Source organism: Symsagittifera roscoffensis, chromosome 4 (genome assembly GCF_963678635.1).
Source record: "Symsagittifera roscoffensis chromosome 4, txSymRosc1.1, whole genome shotgun sequence".
NCBI classification, from domain to species: Eukaryota; Metazoa; Xenacoelomorpha; order Acoela; family Convolutidae; genus Symsagittifera; species Symsagittifera roscoffensis.
The window spans coordinates 19,052,004-19,067,463 of NC_087065.1; the positions used below are offsets into that span (position 1 = coordinate 19,052,004).

Here is a 15,460-nt window from a genome sequence, read left to right on the forward strand (position 1 = left end):
ATTGGAGAACGAAATATGCGTCCTTTTTTAACAATTGAATTTGCAGTGAAATTAAGAAAAGCCACAAAAAGCCTAGTTTGAGTGAAGACATTTTCCCTGATACTTCAGTAATTGCCATTAAAATCGAATTGCTCACCTCTTCGCTTGGGATCCGCCTCCATATGTATCAGAGACAGACAGTGCCGATGACATGACATGGCTGGGCATTGCATTGGCAGTAGACGCCAAAAGACTCTGCGGACATATACCACTAGGGGCCATAGTTGCCGGAGGAATGGTCATGATGGGACACTGGTTCAAGGGTGCAGCTGGGAGTGACAGAATCGCTTCTAGCTTAGACACTTCTTGCAGCACTGCAACAACGAAAGCTGTTTAACATCATGACCTTCACTCTCTCTATCATATCTAGTACCAAATTTCGACCAGTGGGACAGCTTAAGTAAACACAATTGACCTCTTAGGACCATACACAGAGATAATGGCAAAAACAAACGATTCAATCAAGGTTCTTGTAAATTCTAAATTTATCACATGAACTCTGTGACTACCATTTTATGCGAGATTGCAGAAATATATGAGGATAAACATGCCATGTATCTATAGGATTAGGTTCGACATCGTTTACATGAGAAGAAAATCCGGACCCAAACTCCTCAAATCATGTCTTGCAATCCTACTCATGAGACCATTTCAAGACATCCACGTAACCCGTTTACAGCTATCATAAGGATACTCTGAGACAAGGATATGATACTAAGTCTCGTCTGAATTATTAACATTCGATTACTAAAAAGCTGAATTCGTAGTCCAAAATCAGTTTGTTTTGTAATTATTTACCTTCGTTGGGCATGTACAGGAACAAGGCGGGATCGCTGACTTTGTTGTCTCCGTTGGTCACAGTCACTTCACAGTACACCGGTTGGCATATGCTTACTTCTCGGTAGGATGGAATCTTGCAGCCCAGATAGTGCTAAACAATACAATATAGCTATTAATTTACAGTCACATTTGACAGAGATGCAAAGGGGAGCTTCGCGCCACTTCCGATACAACGCAAACATAGCATTAAAAACTTGCCGACAGAAAATGAGATAATACCCGAAAGTAGATAAAAAACTAGATTTACCTATACTCTCATACGTTTGTTTCCAACAAGCAAGATCCTCTCCAAAGGATTAATCAGCTCGCAAAAAGTTAGTTGTTGTTCAAATCAAGCAACTGAATCTATGAAACTTTAAAGCAAATCAAGTTATTTGATGAATCAAATCGGAGGGCGCAAAATTAAAAACTTTTTAAGCAAGCTACTCCAGATTGAAACCTTGAGATATTGTAAATTATTTCATGTAGCAAATAAGATGACAAATAGTTAAGTATTTTCTATTGAAGCCACTTATGCGATGAGACTTCAAGTATTTCAAGTTATTTCATAGACCGAATCAGTTTGCAATAGGTTAAAGAGTTTCTAAGGAAGCTACTCCAGCTAAAAAACTTTATGTCAGGAAAAAACTCGTCTTTTCTATCAAGTTCGCGAAAAAATAAAGTTTTCTAAGCCAGCTAATCAAGCTATGAAACTTTGAAATATCTCACATTATTTTATAGACTGAATCAGTTCGCGAAAAATTGAATTTTTCCTAAGCAAGCTTTTTAAGCTAGAAATTTAGAAATAATTCAAGTCGTAAACCGAATCAGTTTGCAAAAAGCTTAAACTTCTCTATGCAAGCTATTCTATGAAACTTTGAATTTTTTCAAGTTAGTTTGTAGACCGAATCGGTTCGCGAATAATTAAGTGTTTCTACTCAAGGTATTAGAGCTATGCAACTGTGAAATATTTCAAGTAATTTCATAAACCGAATTAATTCGCGAAAAGCTTTGACATTTTCGAAGCAAGCTAATCAAGCTATTAAACTTTTGAAATCTCTCATATTATTTCAAAGACTGAATAAGTTCGCGAAAAACTTAAATTTGACTAAGCAAGCTTTTTAAGCTAGAAATTTTGAAACAATTCAAGTCATACACCAAATCAGCTTGCGAAAAGATTAAAAATTTTCTTTGCAAGCTATTCTATGAAACTTTGAATTTTCCAGTTATTTTAAACTTATTTTTTTGACAAATTGAAACCATCAACTTGAATCGATTTTAAATAGAATTGTTTGAGCCTAAAACACACCTAACTAATTTAAACTAGTTTCAAGCACTTTCGGTACAAAAAAACTGAAACCATGCATCCGAAAAAAGCTGAAATTTATTTGCAAAAAAAAAATTTATCAGAAAATTCAAAAAAGTTTTATTTCTAAGAGAAAAGTTTGGCGCTAATAAAAACCTGGAAACCATGAACTATAATTAGCCTCAAAAAAATTCAGCAGAAAAATTCAAAAAAGTTTTATTTCAAAGAGAAAAGTTTGGCGCTTATAAAAATCAGGAAACCGTGAACTATATTTACCCTCATGAAAATGAAGAAAAAATCATCGAAAAATCTACCAAAAATATAGATATAAACAACCAACAAGTATACCGACAAAAATTGGGTCGAAATCAATAGACGGCAAAAAATATCAACTTACACCTAATAATGTTTTTCAGCGGTAAAACAATTATCACTTCAATCGTTGAAGCCAGCTTTTGAATTACAGCTGTTAGACGTGCATCTTGAGTAGAAATGGAGATACATTTGGAAATGACTAAATTTCAGTTATCCTGAGGACAAAGTTTTTTCGGGAAAAGAGTCTAGTACCCGATTGATATACCCTTGCTTAACGCAAGAGTAAAAAAGATTTGGAAGCCCAGTTCTCAAAACATTCAGGCATAAAAAACACGCACGGAAAAAAAACGACGCGATATGAGACCAATAAGCCGGTATTTATATCCCGAAACCTTCTAAGCCGAATAACAAGAAAAAACTGAACTTACACCAAATCAGAGCTTCCACTCAACATGAAAAAAAAAACAAATTTATATCTGAAATATCATGCCAGCATTTAACATTTATAACGCAATGATTGAGAGACAAGCCTTTGTCCCTTGGGACAAAGGCACGTATGCAACCATTAATTACCATTTCGTCCATTTTGTGGTCCAAGTTGTTCCCAGAGAAAAATTCTTGTACCCAGTTTCTGTACCCTTGCTAATCGCATTACCCTTGCTAATCGATATGAAAACTTCATCACATGCACTAAAAACATCTGGGCCTGTAATTGATTATTGAAATAGATGAGGTATCAGAGAACTCTTATAACTTCAAACAGGACCCGCCATTTAGACGAGCTAAGATAGGTTTTGCTCAGTTTCCAGGTACGACAGGAATCATTCCAGGCCGCCGATGATGTTGAAGGTTAGCTTATGTACGCTCCCAAAAAATCCCAAAAGTAGCAGATAATTTCCTCTAAATCTTAACAAGGATAGCCGGTTACTGTGAAAACAGCTCAGATTTCTTCACTCCAACCAGACTGATTGAGGAAATGAAATTCCAAATTATTTCAAAATTTTCTAATTCTAATATTTTTGCACAGGGTGACTGAAATAGATGAAGATCTTCAAAAAATAGACATCGCTAAAAAAAATAATAAAATATTAGCAGGATAATAACGTTTAAAATTCAAGGGGAAGTCAGCGTCTCATCAATTTTTGTCTAATGTAGTCTGAAAACCGAAAATATTCAGGTTGAGACCACTTTTAACACAGAGGCGAAGCTTCGCACTACTTTTAACAAAATGTTCGTATGTCTTGAAAAAAAACTAGGGGCCTAGCTAAAGCTGGAGGTACCAGTTTGATATTTTTTAATTTGTTATACTGCTGCGGGAAAAAATGGGAAAGGAACCATCACCTTTCTGTGAAAAAATGAATGAGTCGCAGCTTCAGGAAAAATTGACAGGATAGTTTTTAAGAAAAGTCACGAAGTTTCTACAAAACGGTGAAAAATGGATATTTTTTTTTGCAAAAAGCAGGTCCCGGCCGCTTAAGCAGAGAAAATGTCCAAAACCGGCTTTCATTGAACACTAAACCTAAAAATTAGCAGGGTATTTTTCGAGAAAAGTTAAAAATTTCCGAAAAACGGTCAAAGTTTCAAAACTTTGACAATTAAGACCATAACTTTTCTGTTAAAAAAAATTGGTACTGGTCGCTTACTCAACATGTTTATATCGTTTTCACAGTCATAACGTCTCTACATATTACGTAATGTTTGTATCGACCAATAATACATAAAACAGAGAGAGTATCGAACATGCGATTAGCCCAATTGTTTTCCAGGAAGGTGCCTCTAATCCCAGATTTGTTCACAATTTTATCTCCGTGAAACAGGACAGTGGACACAGTTTGTTCGCTCTAACTTATTAGAACCCAATCAACCGCTTTCTCATTCATACAAATCTAGACGGTTTGGTGAGTCCATATTAAATATTCTTTACGGGCTTAACCGGGTTAGGCACATTTGACTTATCGCAACTGTATCAAAACCCTCTTTATTCGCAACATAGACACCTACATATGTCTAGGAAAACCAGAATTTGAAGCAATCAATTTACTTACTCCTAGATCTTCGAAATAATTGAATCTTCGCTGAGTAAACTGACATTTTTATGAAAAATGGAGCCATGAAAAAGCAATAGCAATCCCTCCCACACATCAATATTCGAGCCCAAATAAACACAGACTTCATTATGTGTGACTGTAGATAAAAGTTATCCCTCTTCAGTTTATTCATGTTTCGTTGCTGCACCTCAAAGACGACACGTACTAGCATACATGTAAACAGAGTTAGCTTGGAGCCTATAGAGTCTGATGTATGTAAATTTGATCAAGGTACAGTCTAAGTCCTATTTGCAAAAAATGGCATGAAAAGGTATTTTGCGAGGGGGAGGAGTTTGGATGCGTAGCTTAGTTCCAAGTACACACCTGAGAAACGCAGTCAGGGAGAAGCTCCGCCACTTCACTCCAGGTAGTTTCTCCCTCATTATATGGACCACCTGTGCCTAAAAGCACAAACCACAATCCATACAACAGAGAGAACAGACAACTCACAAAGAACACATTTTGGATCAATTCATGTAAAAAAAAATACGATTACTCTTTGCTGATCAGCATATTCAAAGATTTCGCATCACGTAACGATTCATATAACGCAAGTTAGGATATGATTCTGAACATAACAGGAAGAAACTAATTTAAAAGGCTTGAACTTTACATATGTCTGGGCGAACCCTTATTTCATACAATGAAAACAACTTAAGCTTTCTGATTTTTTAAAGAATCAATTTGTATTTCTTCTTGCGTATGAAAGCCTGTAGAGATTAAGCTTGCCCTTATTTTGAAGATTTAAAAAGGTCTCTTTCAAGCTAGCGTAGTTTTTTGCCATTTTCTACTCATTTTTACCAAGGTTTCTTTTTAAATCATGGACATTTGTACCTTGGGTCATGGAACTGATTCCTCCTCCGGGAAAAGTGGGGGCGGCGGAAGCAGAAATGGCAATGAGGGGTTTGGTTCTATGGGCGAATGTGACGGTGGGTCGGGTGAAGTGTTTTCCCAGAATGTACGTCACCCCTCCTCCGCAACAGGGACTTCTGTCTACAGTTAGACGCGCAATCTCTGGTTGTCCTGTCGGTTGGGCTATATCAAGTTAACTATTAACCTCAGTCACTTCGTAAGAATAAATAAATACGAATTTCTCTGATCACTTTGACCCGTTAAATTTAATGTGAGCATTAAAAAAACATGAAAAAACCGGCATAACCTAATCCAGTTTTTCGTCAACATAGAATTTTATACTGCTAAGATAATGCTAATAAATTTGGCCTTCACTTTTAACAATTTTGCAAATTCCACCAAAAACTGGATGCACAAAACTTGTTCTAAGTGTGTTATTTTAGAATGTGTCTGTCTGCAACAAATGTCTACACTAAAGCTTTTGACACTGTTTTTGCATCATGTTTTGTAGAAATTTTTGCAGATCGCATATGACACTAAGTTGCATGGTTGCAAGTGCTTATAATATATCCACCGAAGTACCAAATTTTAGTCTATACTTTCTAATCTACAGGGAGCATAATTAAAATGCATCAGACCGTAACTCCATGACGAAAATTAACTTCGCCTGCTCTGAAAACGATTGAACTGGAAAGACAATCCATTTGATTTGAACTACCAATTAATGCTATCGCATTCAGGTCAAGATCCAAAAACTAAATTTCAAAGTCCGGATGATCGTATGCTCAGATGAAATTAAGCAAAAAAGGTTTTAACTTTACAATAATAAATTGAGTTGAAGTCTATTCGGAGGGAAATTGACGCACTCCAAACCAGTTAGCACAACTCCTGTGACAATGAGAAACATAGCCAACAGACAGTTGAAAAAATAGTAAAAGAACGCCAGAAAACAGAAAAAAATACTGATTTTTTTTTTAAACATCAACCTTCGAATTTCAAAGAAAAAAATAGATGCCCTTAAAGCTCTTTGAATTTCCAGAACAATTTATGAATGAAACTTTTTAAATATAGGTTTTTCGTGATTTTTACACACTTCTCCTGTTCTATGATGCAGTTTGCCTGTACAAAGGAAATGAACTGTTTTAATAAAGGAAATGAACTGAACTTAAAAAGAAATCAAAAGTCAAACCGGGTAAAATTACATTTGAGCCTGATCAAATTTAACGCGTTTCCTGAAAAAAAAAAAACATAAGAGTCTGAATCTGAACTACGATACGACGTTAATCACAGAGAGAATCATGGAAACGAAACTTATTTGTTTGTTCCTAATTTGTTCCTAATTGCTTCTTGAGCGGCGAGAGTGGAGAAAATAAAAAACAAATGGAAATTCAAGTAAAATACAAGGAAAAAATAATTTAATTTTTTGAAACTTTCAAACTTTGAAGAACATATATATCACATTGAAGCTCTCTAAATTTAACGAAAAGTGAATGTTTCACAGTTTTTTCATAAAACTAACCAAACTAGGAAAATGGATCAGTAGATTATTATCTTATTTCGCTGAAAAATCTTAAGTAAAATCAACTTTGTAAGTCGATCAGGCAGTTTCGCGCCAATATGCTTTCCTAATTGTGGAGATTTGTGCCTTCCTTTTAGCAAAAGAATGTTGATTAATTTTCGAGAAAAAATCAAATCGCATAAAGTCAAAATTTCGGGAGATCAATTTTAAACTTTATTTCCTGAATACGCTTATTGCATCATCAATTGGGTCAAAATAGCTTGTACAAATTTTAAAAAACGGTCAGATTGATGTCCAATGACAAGATCTCATTTACGTCTGTACTGAAAAATTCCTTCTTTTTTGTAAAACATAGCCAACAGACGGTTGATAAAGTGTAAACGTACAAGGAAACCAAAAATATATATATATATCAAAATTTTTAACAATTATGGTTGTCATTTTAATAAAAACTTTTCCTATATAGAGAAAACTTGATTAAAAGGGAATTCATCTTTTCCGCTGAGAAGAATTTTTAGAAAAACCAAGTCCATTTTTGAAAATAGAAGTCGCTGATGTTTTTATGACCTTTACACTTTTGCTACTCGACAAAAAACAAATAGTCACATCGGAAAACCACATTTGATCACTTTTCAATAATCACGTCCTATGTAAGTGACAATCACTATGTTCTTTTACACTTGCAACTGATAAAACTTTTTGAAACATATATATTTTTCACTGTGTACCTTTTTAATACACAGAGGCAAGGCCGAGCTTCACACTACTTACTAAACAACAAGGAATGGCTATGATTACCAGCAAAAGTAAAGACAATATATAAATATAAAAATTTTATAAAAAATTATATAAAAAGTTTGTTAATAAAAATATAAAAATTTCAAAAAAGGGCAAAAAACTTCTAACAAAATTACCAGCACCATTAGAAATTTTACAAAAAGCAATTTCAAAAAAAATTCAAGGAACAGCATGAAAAATAAAATAAAAAGATAGCAAAAACATTTGAACTCAAATAAGTGCCCAACATCTGAATATGAAAATATTTTATAATTTGAGTAAAAAATGCCCAAATATTTGGTAGACTTGGTGCTGCGGCAACTAAGTCGACAAAAAAAGCAGAAAAACAAGTTTGAAAAAGATTTTTGACGCGAGGACAATTATCCGCTGACAAAAAAAACAGGTTCTGGCGGGATTCAAATCATTGCGAATAATTGCTCTTAGCCAAATGCGTTAATTCACGTCTGACGTTTGATTTCGTATTAATCAAAAGTAAAATGATTCAAGTGATTCTGTTTAACAAGTTGTTAACCCGAAAAAAGTCTATTTCCGGTTTAATATCACTTGCTAATCGTAAGAAGCGTTAAAAGTGTGCTAAGCGTAAAAAGTGTGTAAGAAAACTAAAAAATTGATTGGTATTTCTTCAATAATTTTGAACTTTCGAATTAAAAATAACAGGTTAAAGCTCTTTGAATTTCGAGAACAATTTATTGTTGACACCTTAAAAAAAATACCCTAATTTAACAAAACTGGATGAATCAGTAAATTTTGTATTCTTCTGAGAAATTTAAAAATTAAAATCCACTTTGTAACTAGAAGTCTCAAGCGTTTTTTTGTGCCATTTCCGCTTTCTTAATTGGAGAGCGCAACTAAACTAAATTATAGCAGATGAATTTGAATTCAAATAAAAAAAGCATTTATAGCTTAGTGCATTTATATGCATCAAGGCACTTCTTTAGTTATTTGGGCACAAAAGAGCATTTCGAGGCTTTTTCCTGAAAACAAAAAAATTATCAAGATTTAAATAATTAAAAATAACTTCGTTCTTTTACGCTAACAAAAATTATTTCAAGTATGTCTTTCATATGTTTTCTCGATATGTCTTCACTTAGAGAAAAACAAATAAATTAAGATAACTGAAAATTTAAACAGCATCGGAACAAAACTTACGAAAGCGTTAATGTAGCAGACAATACTAGAGCATACACCCGTTGAGCCAATATATATTTTAATTGCATAAAATCTCTTAAAATAAACAACTTTTTAACCCCAACAACACACACTTACAGGCATGAAAAAAATCTGTCGCTCGTCAAACGACACAATATGAGGTGAAGAGGCCTTTAAATTGAAATAATATATATATATCGAAACCGTGTAAGGCGAACAAACACAAAGAGTAAAACCGAAAGACTATCATATCAGAGATGGTAACCTTACAGTCAAAAACAAAAAGTTCGCATAGAACGGTAAATTAAAATGTAGACATGATCAAAATATGTCTGTTCGTTGATTAATTGATAGTGTCGACAAAAAAATTATTCAGAAAGAACTGGCTCTGTGATTTTGTTAAATGAATTATTTAAATTTTAAAAAAACAAGTTTCAATTTGATAACACTTGAGCGCAAACATCAAGAAAACTATTTGAAGTTATTCACTTTTATTTATGAATTTTTGAAAATAGACAAGATACAGTTGAAAAAACGTCAATGAACGATTAGAAACCAAAAAAAAATAATGCTTTTTGAGAAAAAAAATCAACTTCCAAATTGGAACGGAAAGAATATATTCCCCTAAAACACTTTCTAGTGCAGCTTATGATTGATAAAATTAACCCAATTTGAGAAAACTGGATCAATGGGTGAACATTCGTGCTCTTCACATCTTGATCCTCGATAGTGGAATTTGCCTTCCTTTTAACAAAGGAAGTAAGTAAACTGAACTTGAAAAGTTATCAAAAGTTAAGCCGCGAAAAATTAACTTTGAGCGTGAAGAAGTTTTAAGATTCGTTCATCGAGCCGTAAAAAAATCAAGCAAACTGTATTTAATCGCCAGCGGAAATCAAACAACGCCAACAAAACATCCGCAAATGCCACATTCTCTTCGTTCAAATTATAACAGAAGCAACGAATAAAGCCAACAGACAGTTGAAAAAGCCAAGAGACGGTTGGAAAAGAGTCATGAACGCAAGGCAACAAAAAAAACACTTTTTTTGAAACTATCAACTTTCGAATTTTGAAAAAACTTAGGGCCTTAAAGCTCTTTGAAATTCTAGATCAGTTTATGATTGACAATTTTTCGATGAAACTAACCTTTTTTGAAAAAACTGGAGCAATAGGCAAAATTTTTATTTCGTTAAGAAATCTGAAAGTTGAAAACAACTTCTGAAGAGAAGTCGATCCCGTTTTTCGTAACCTTTACATTTTTGCAGTTTACATTTCGCAACCTTTAAATTACTGCTTTTTTATGAAATATATGAAAACAAATAGAGGAAAGCTACAGTATCAATAGACAAGGCATCCAACAATGCTTTAGATTTCAAAAATGAACGAGACAAAATTACAAATTAAAGGTTCTTCTTAAACTAAAATGGTCAAATGTCCAAAACTACTGGGTTTCAGATCTTCGTATTTTGAACTCAGAAACAAATCGCTTAAACGGCCGGCAGCATACTGCACTCTCCATATTTAACAATTTGATAGTCAAAATCACTGAATTCATGTATGAGACTCCTGCTTAAGTTAGTTCTTTCTCTTCAATAGCCCGTACGTATATCATTTGATGCCTTCAATAGATATATCCAGCGTGATGAATTCAAAAGCAACAGACTTTTTTCTTAGTTTAATGAAAATTTTTGAAGCATCAGAAAAAAACGTCAATTCAAAAACTTGAACAATTAGGATGCAGGCAACATCTGCAAAATAACTTGACTTCGCCAGCGTATTTAATTTGAAAACATCAGACTTTTTTTCAGTTTAACTCTTAGTTTAATAAAAACTTTTGAAATATCATACACAGAGGCAAAACTGCGCTTCGCAAAAACTAGCGAGAACACAAAAAGCAGCTCTAGAGTTCTAAAAAAAGAGCAATAAGAAAAAGTAAAAATAAGCCTCGAATAAGCAAAACTTCGGCGTCTTGGACTCGAAGCTAGGACCTACTCAACCTAGAAATTGGGAGTCTCACGCACTAACCACTCAGCCACAAACGCTTAGTCCATCACATACACACGCCAAAATGAAGCCGAGAACAGATGCTATCAAACTTCCAATGCTACAGATCGTGATGATAGCTAAAAGTCACACAAGTGAAAACTTTTAATGCACATTTTTATTTGCGAGTTCGATTAGAAAAAAAGCGTCATTTTCGAAGCTTAAGTATCGTGAGTAATAAAATTAGGATGAAGATCTAAATCTGCCCCTGCACAAATTAAATTTCCGACAAAGAGGCGAAGCGGAGCTTCGCAATACTTGCGATAAATTAAAACATCTGCAATTCAATTTCCGGTACTTCGCCACATCAATTCCTCGACCATTTCAAATTTTCTGATCTGTTGGATAGTGGAGTTTGCCTTCTTTTTAACAAAGGAATTGAACTGAATTAAAGAAATCAAAAGGGAAAACGCGAAAAAGTAAAAGTTCCATTCATTAATAACATTGTTAATCAAAACTAGTCAATTTTATTCTCAATATATGAACTGGTACTATGGTCAACACAGAGACAAAACCTGATTTTGCATACACTAGCAACAAAACAACTTCTTATTCAAAAAGAAATTCTCCAACTAGACAACTGAAACACCGCGGTATTGAGCCTACGGCCAATTTCTAGGAAAAAAATCACTACCCCACTGAGGCCAATTCTAACACTCACATATGCTTGACTAATAAAAACCATACAGAAAAATATATCTCATGCTGTTTCATTAAAGCTAAAAAATGTTTCGAGCAATAATTTTGCAATTAAATGGAAGACACCATTTGAAAAATTAGCGTCGCAGAAACACAAAAATTTGTACAATAATCAAAAATTCAATATGCAATAAAACCGCAATAAGCAAGCCGTTGAGCATTGCACGCAATGGCTGACCCAGGATTTTCTCGAGGACGGTAGGGGTAGGGGGTTTATGATCAGAACACTAGAATAAATTTTTTTGACAAAAAAAAACAGGTCAAAAACGCCGTTTTTGGGCACTTTTTGGAATATTTTGGCTAATAAACCGCGTTTTTTGGCACGCGCTCTGCCTCATATTAGTATATATTGGCGCCCAAGGTGCCTTGAGAAAAATTTTAGAGTCGTTCAGCCAAAAATGGATTTCTTAAAAAGTTCTAAAGGGGGGACCCGCCCCCGCACCCTCTAAATCTGCCCGATACCACAAATTAAATTTCCGACAAAGAGGCGAAGCGGAGCTTTGCAATACTTGCGATAAATTAAAACATTGAATTGCAAATTATTGAGAAGAAAAAATTCTTTTCAAAAAATTAAGCTGGAAAAAAATCTTGAAAAAAGTCCAAAAAACGCTATCTACAAAAACTTCATAGCTTTGTCTCGGGCGATGTTCCTGAACAGCCTTAACAAGTATTGTGAATTAATTACGGAGCCTCAACTTAGTTAAAAAAAACTCGGGTCGACGCTCGCTAAGCCGAAAATGAAACAGTAGATTTTACTTTAAAAAGTTTTATAGTTTGAATTTTTTTAAATATCTATACTATAAAACAAAACTTTTTTAAGTAAAATTTTTACGACCCATCATTACTGAAACAAGCAAAAACATTTAACAAAATTCACCCTTGCAACTGCGCATCAAAAGTTGACTTAGCCGATATAAAATACGCCGAACCCGGTTAACCGAAAAAAAAGTTATGAAATTAATAAAAATCAGTGTTGATAAATTAACAAACAGAGCAACCTTCAATTAATCAAAAATTTTCAAAAACCCAGCTTTGAAAAAGAACCACTTGAAAAGCTTACAGATAAAATAAATTGTATTAGAAAAGATAACGGAAAACCAGACGACAGAAATTAGGACGGCGGAAACCACAAATCCAAAATATCAACATTTTTTCAAAACCTATATTATCATGATTTAGATTGTCAATATGTGAGGATGTTAGAATTTTGCATGTCGGCAGAAAGTGTAGGAGAAATTATTTGCGGGAAAAGGTGTAATTCCCGATTACAGGTGACTTGGTCTCGCAAATGAAAGCAGTCTTGAGAAACTCACAGCACTGTATTGTATCTGACATGGTCTGTAGAGTGAATGAAGAGCCATCTGCTCTGGGCACACACACTCGGAACACCATCCTCGCCCTCTGTGACTTCTTCCTCGACCTCGTAGTGCTCACCATGGCTTCCACGTCCGAGTTGCGCAACTTAAGAATCCCAATACAGTCGATGCTGAAACAGAAATTCATTTTAACTCAAACAAACTCGAATTAAGGCATATTAAATCTAGTAATCATGTTTTAAAGCGCAAGGCACATTACTTTTATTTATGGCTGAGCAGTTCGAAAATTAATCTAAGCATCGTTTGACTATTGTTTATCAAAATAATCAGTATGACAGAAAATTTAATCATGCTATACCGAATAAATCAAAAAACAATTTTGATTGCGCCAAGCTCGTTTTCTTTTTAAAACGACTAAGAGTAAACTGTTCTGTTATTATAAAACGGGATTAACATCATAAAACGACAAATTTTAGGATATATTCATTTTCGTTTGTTTGGACCATCTACGGATCAAAAGAATTTTTTTGTTTATTTACATAAAAAAAAATGTTTATGAAGTTTACAACGCCAGTAGCATCCATCCGATTTAATACTACAAAGTACGTTTATAGTTCAAACATTATTTAGCTGATAACTTCATGTTATAGCCTCAGCCGTAGTTATTTAAAAACAATTGGAAAAACTTCTGTCACGAAATATTCCTTTGAAGCTATTTCGAGAGCTTCAAACTAGTGCATTTCTGGTCGAAACACAAAATGCCAGTGGTGCTGTTTGTTCGTAATGAGCAAGGTCGCATGGCCAGATGTATAGGTCATGGGATCATTAACTGGTTTATTATTCCAAAGATGGCACGAAACAATAAGAACTTAAATGTGCCAACAATTTTAAGCAAACCAGAAACTAACAATCCAGTTGTTTACATCCCAACAACAGCTAGATCACACTTGTGAGTTGTCCAAACAATGCTTTCCTTTGAGGTATTTAGTTATTTTACGCAGGAGGTGACAGGGTAATTTCAACTCTACAAAACAACCCCACCTGACATTCGCTTGATATTCACTGTTAAACACAAACTTTTATTGGTCGAGATTCATTAACGGACGAACGAAACACAATCCAAACGCCCATCTTTTTCGAGCAAATTTAGCGAACCGTTTGAAGAGGAACTGTGTACCTTCAACCAAATATCAAAGTCAATCTTATCGAAACCTAACAAAGTAAACATGATTTTGCTAACTTTGCTGCAAAATTTTGGCTATTAGAAACCATTAAACAACAAATAAATTTCTAAAATATTGACAAATTTAAGTAGCCAGAATATGATTTGCGCGTAATATTTCAAGTTGTCAAGCTCGGAAAGCCAAAAAAGAAGGCATGGTTACATGGTTATAAAATTGCTGAACAGAACAAATTTGAAATTTATTTGCCATATATGATGCTGACTAATGCTTTGAAGATCTTTTGACGCATATTTTGTTTCATATTTAGTTTATCACGATCAGTAGTAGACGTTCTTTGAGCAGACGAAAAACTTATTGAAAATTTACGAGAGAATTATCGGTCAAAGCATGGCATAAAGAGTTCAAATTGTATCAATCTGTTTATATGATAACGGCCAAAGCCTATCTTTCAGCATACAAAAACTCACACTAGCAAAAAAAAACGATCACTTTGCAATGCATAACAGAAAACATCAAACGTGAACTTTCATGACTCGCATTTTTCAAACACTTGATGATTAAAGATAATTAATTTAAGACACAAAGCGAAATCGCAGATTGCATAATTCCGTCGAAATACAAATCATTCTAAAAACGTTCATTTTTCCGATCATTTTAAAAACCGGGAAAGACTTTGTATTCGGATTGTTTTATGTTTTTCTTATTCTTTTCTACGCAAAATCAGGTACCACAAATAATCATCGGACTGGGTTGAGCGATAAATAATATTAAATCCTTATTAGTCGTGATTCGAAAGACACTAAAAAAATTTCAAGGTCGCGAAAAACCCATTCAAAATTTTCGATTTTTGTTCATATTTCGAGCGAATAAAGCGAGCGAGCAGGCCTTTGAATCCTTACCGTAAGCCGTTAACAATAGTTTATTTTTTCCTACTTTTAGTTTTACTCGAGTAGTATTACTTTTTGAGAAATTTTAACTCATTTTTTTTTAATAATTTTTTGTTTTCTAATCATTTTTCTACAAAAACTGTTTTCAAATTTGCCTAATTTACAATGATTAACGGAGTTCTAGTTTTTCGCTCAGATCCTTTTGTCACCCCATTCAGAAAAGAAAACATAACTTATTTGAAAAAAGAAATTTACTTTGTATTTTTAAGACTATGGTCTGAACTATCCTGTATCTGGACTATTCTGTGCTACTTGCACAATAACCGGCTATCATTGCTCCTAATTTGCTATTGATAATCTCAATCAAAAACCAGTCCACGTCAGAAGCAATCCCACGACCTACTGCAGAACATCAATTTTAAACACAGAGATAAAGCATAGCTTCGCAAC

At 34.0% G+C, this 15,460-nt stretch overlaps 3 protein-coding genes across 5 annotated transcripts in view; all 3 read right to left on the reverse strand.

The window, feature by feature from the left end:
• Window positions 1-15,460, reverse strand: part of LOC134844601 (sodium leak channel NALCN-like) — a 135,523-nt gene that overhangs the window by 86,713 nt on the left and 33,350 nt on the right. The gene's annotated exons all lie outside the window — the stretch shown is intronic.
• LOC134844602 (dynactin subunit 2-like) overlaps window positions 1-15,460 on the reverse strand; it is a 75,193-nt gene that overhangs the window by 26,386 nt on the left and 33,347 nt on the right. The gene's annotated exons all lie outside the window — the stretch shown is intronic.
• The window catches only part of LOC134843529 (nuclear factor of activated T-cells 5-like), a 61,338-nt gene that overhangs the window by 16,557 nt on the left and 29,321 nt on the right, over window positions 1-15,460 (reverse strand). For all 3 annotated transcript variants that reach the window (XM_063859634.1, XM_063859636.1, XM_063859635.1), the window contains 5 exons: window positions 12,937-13,109; window positions 5,401-5,601; window positions 4,891-4,967; window positions 838-970; window positions 137-353 (listed from right to left, as the gene is read on the reverse strand). In XM_063859634.1, coding sequence (XP_063715704.1) covers window positions 137-353; window positions 838-970; window positions 4,891-4,967; window positions 5,401-5,601; window positions 12,937-13,109 — 801 coding nt within the window. The remainder of the gene's footprint in view (window positions 1-136; window positions 354-837; window positions 971-4,890; window positions 4,968-5,400; window positions 5,602-12,936; window positions 13,110-15,460) is intronic.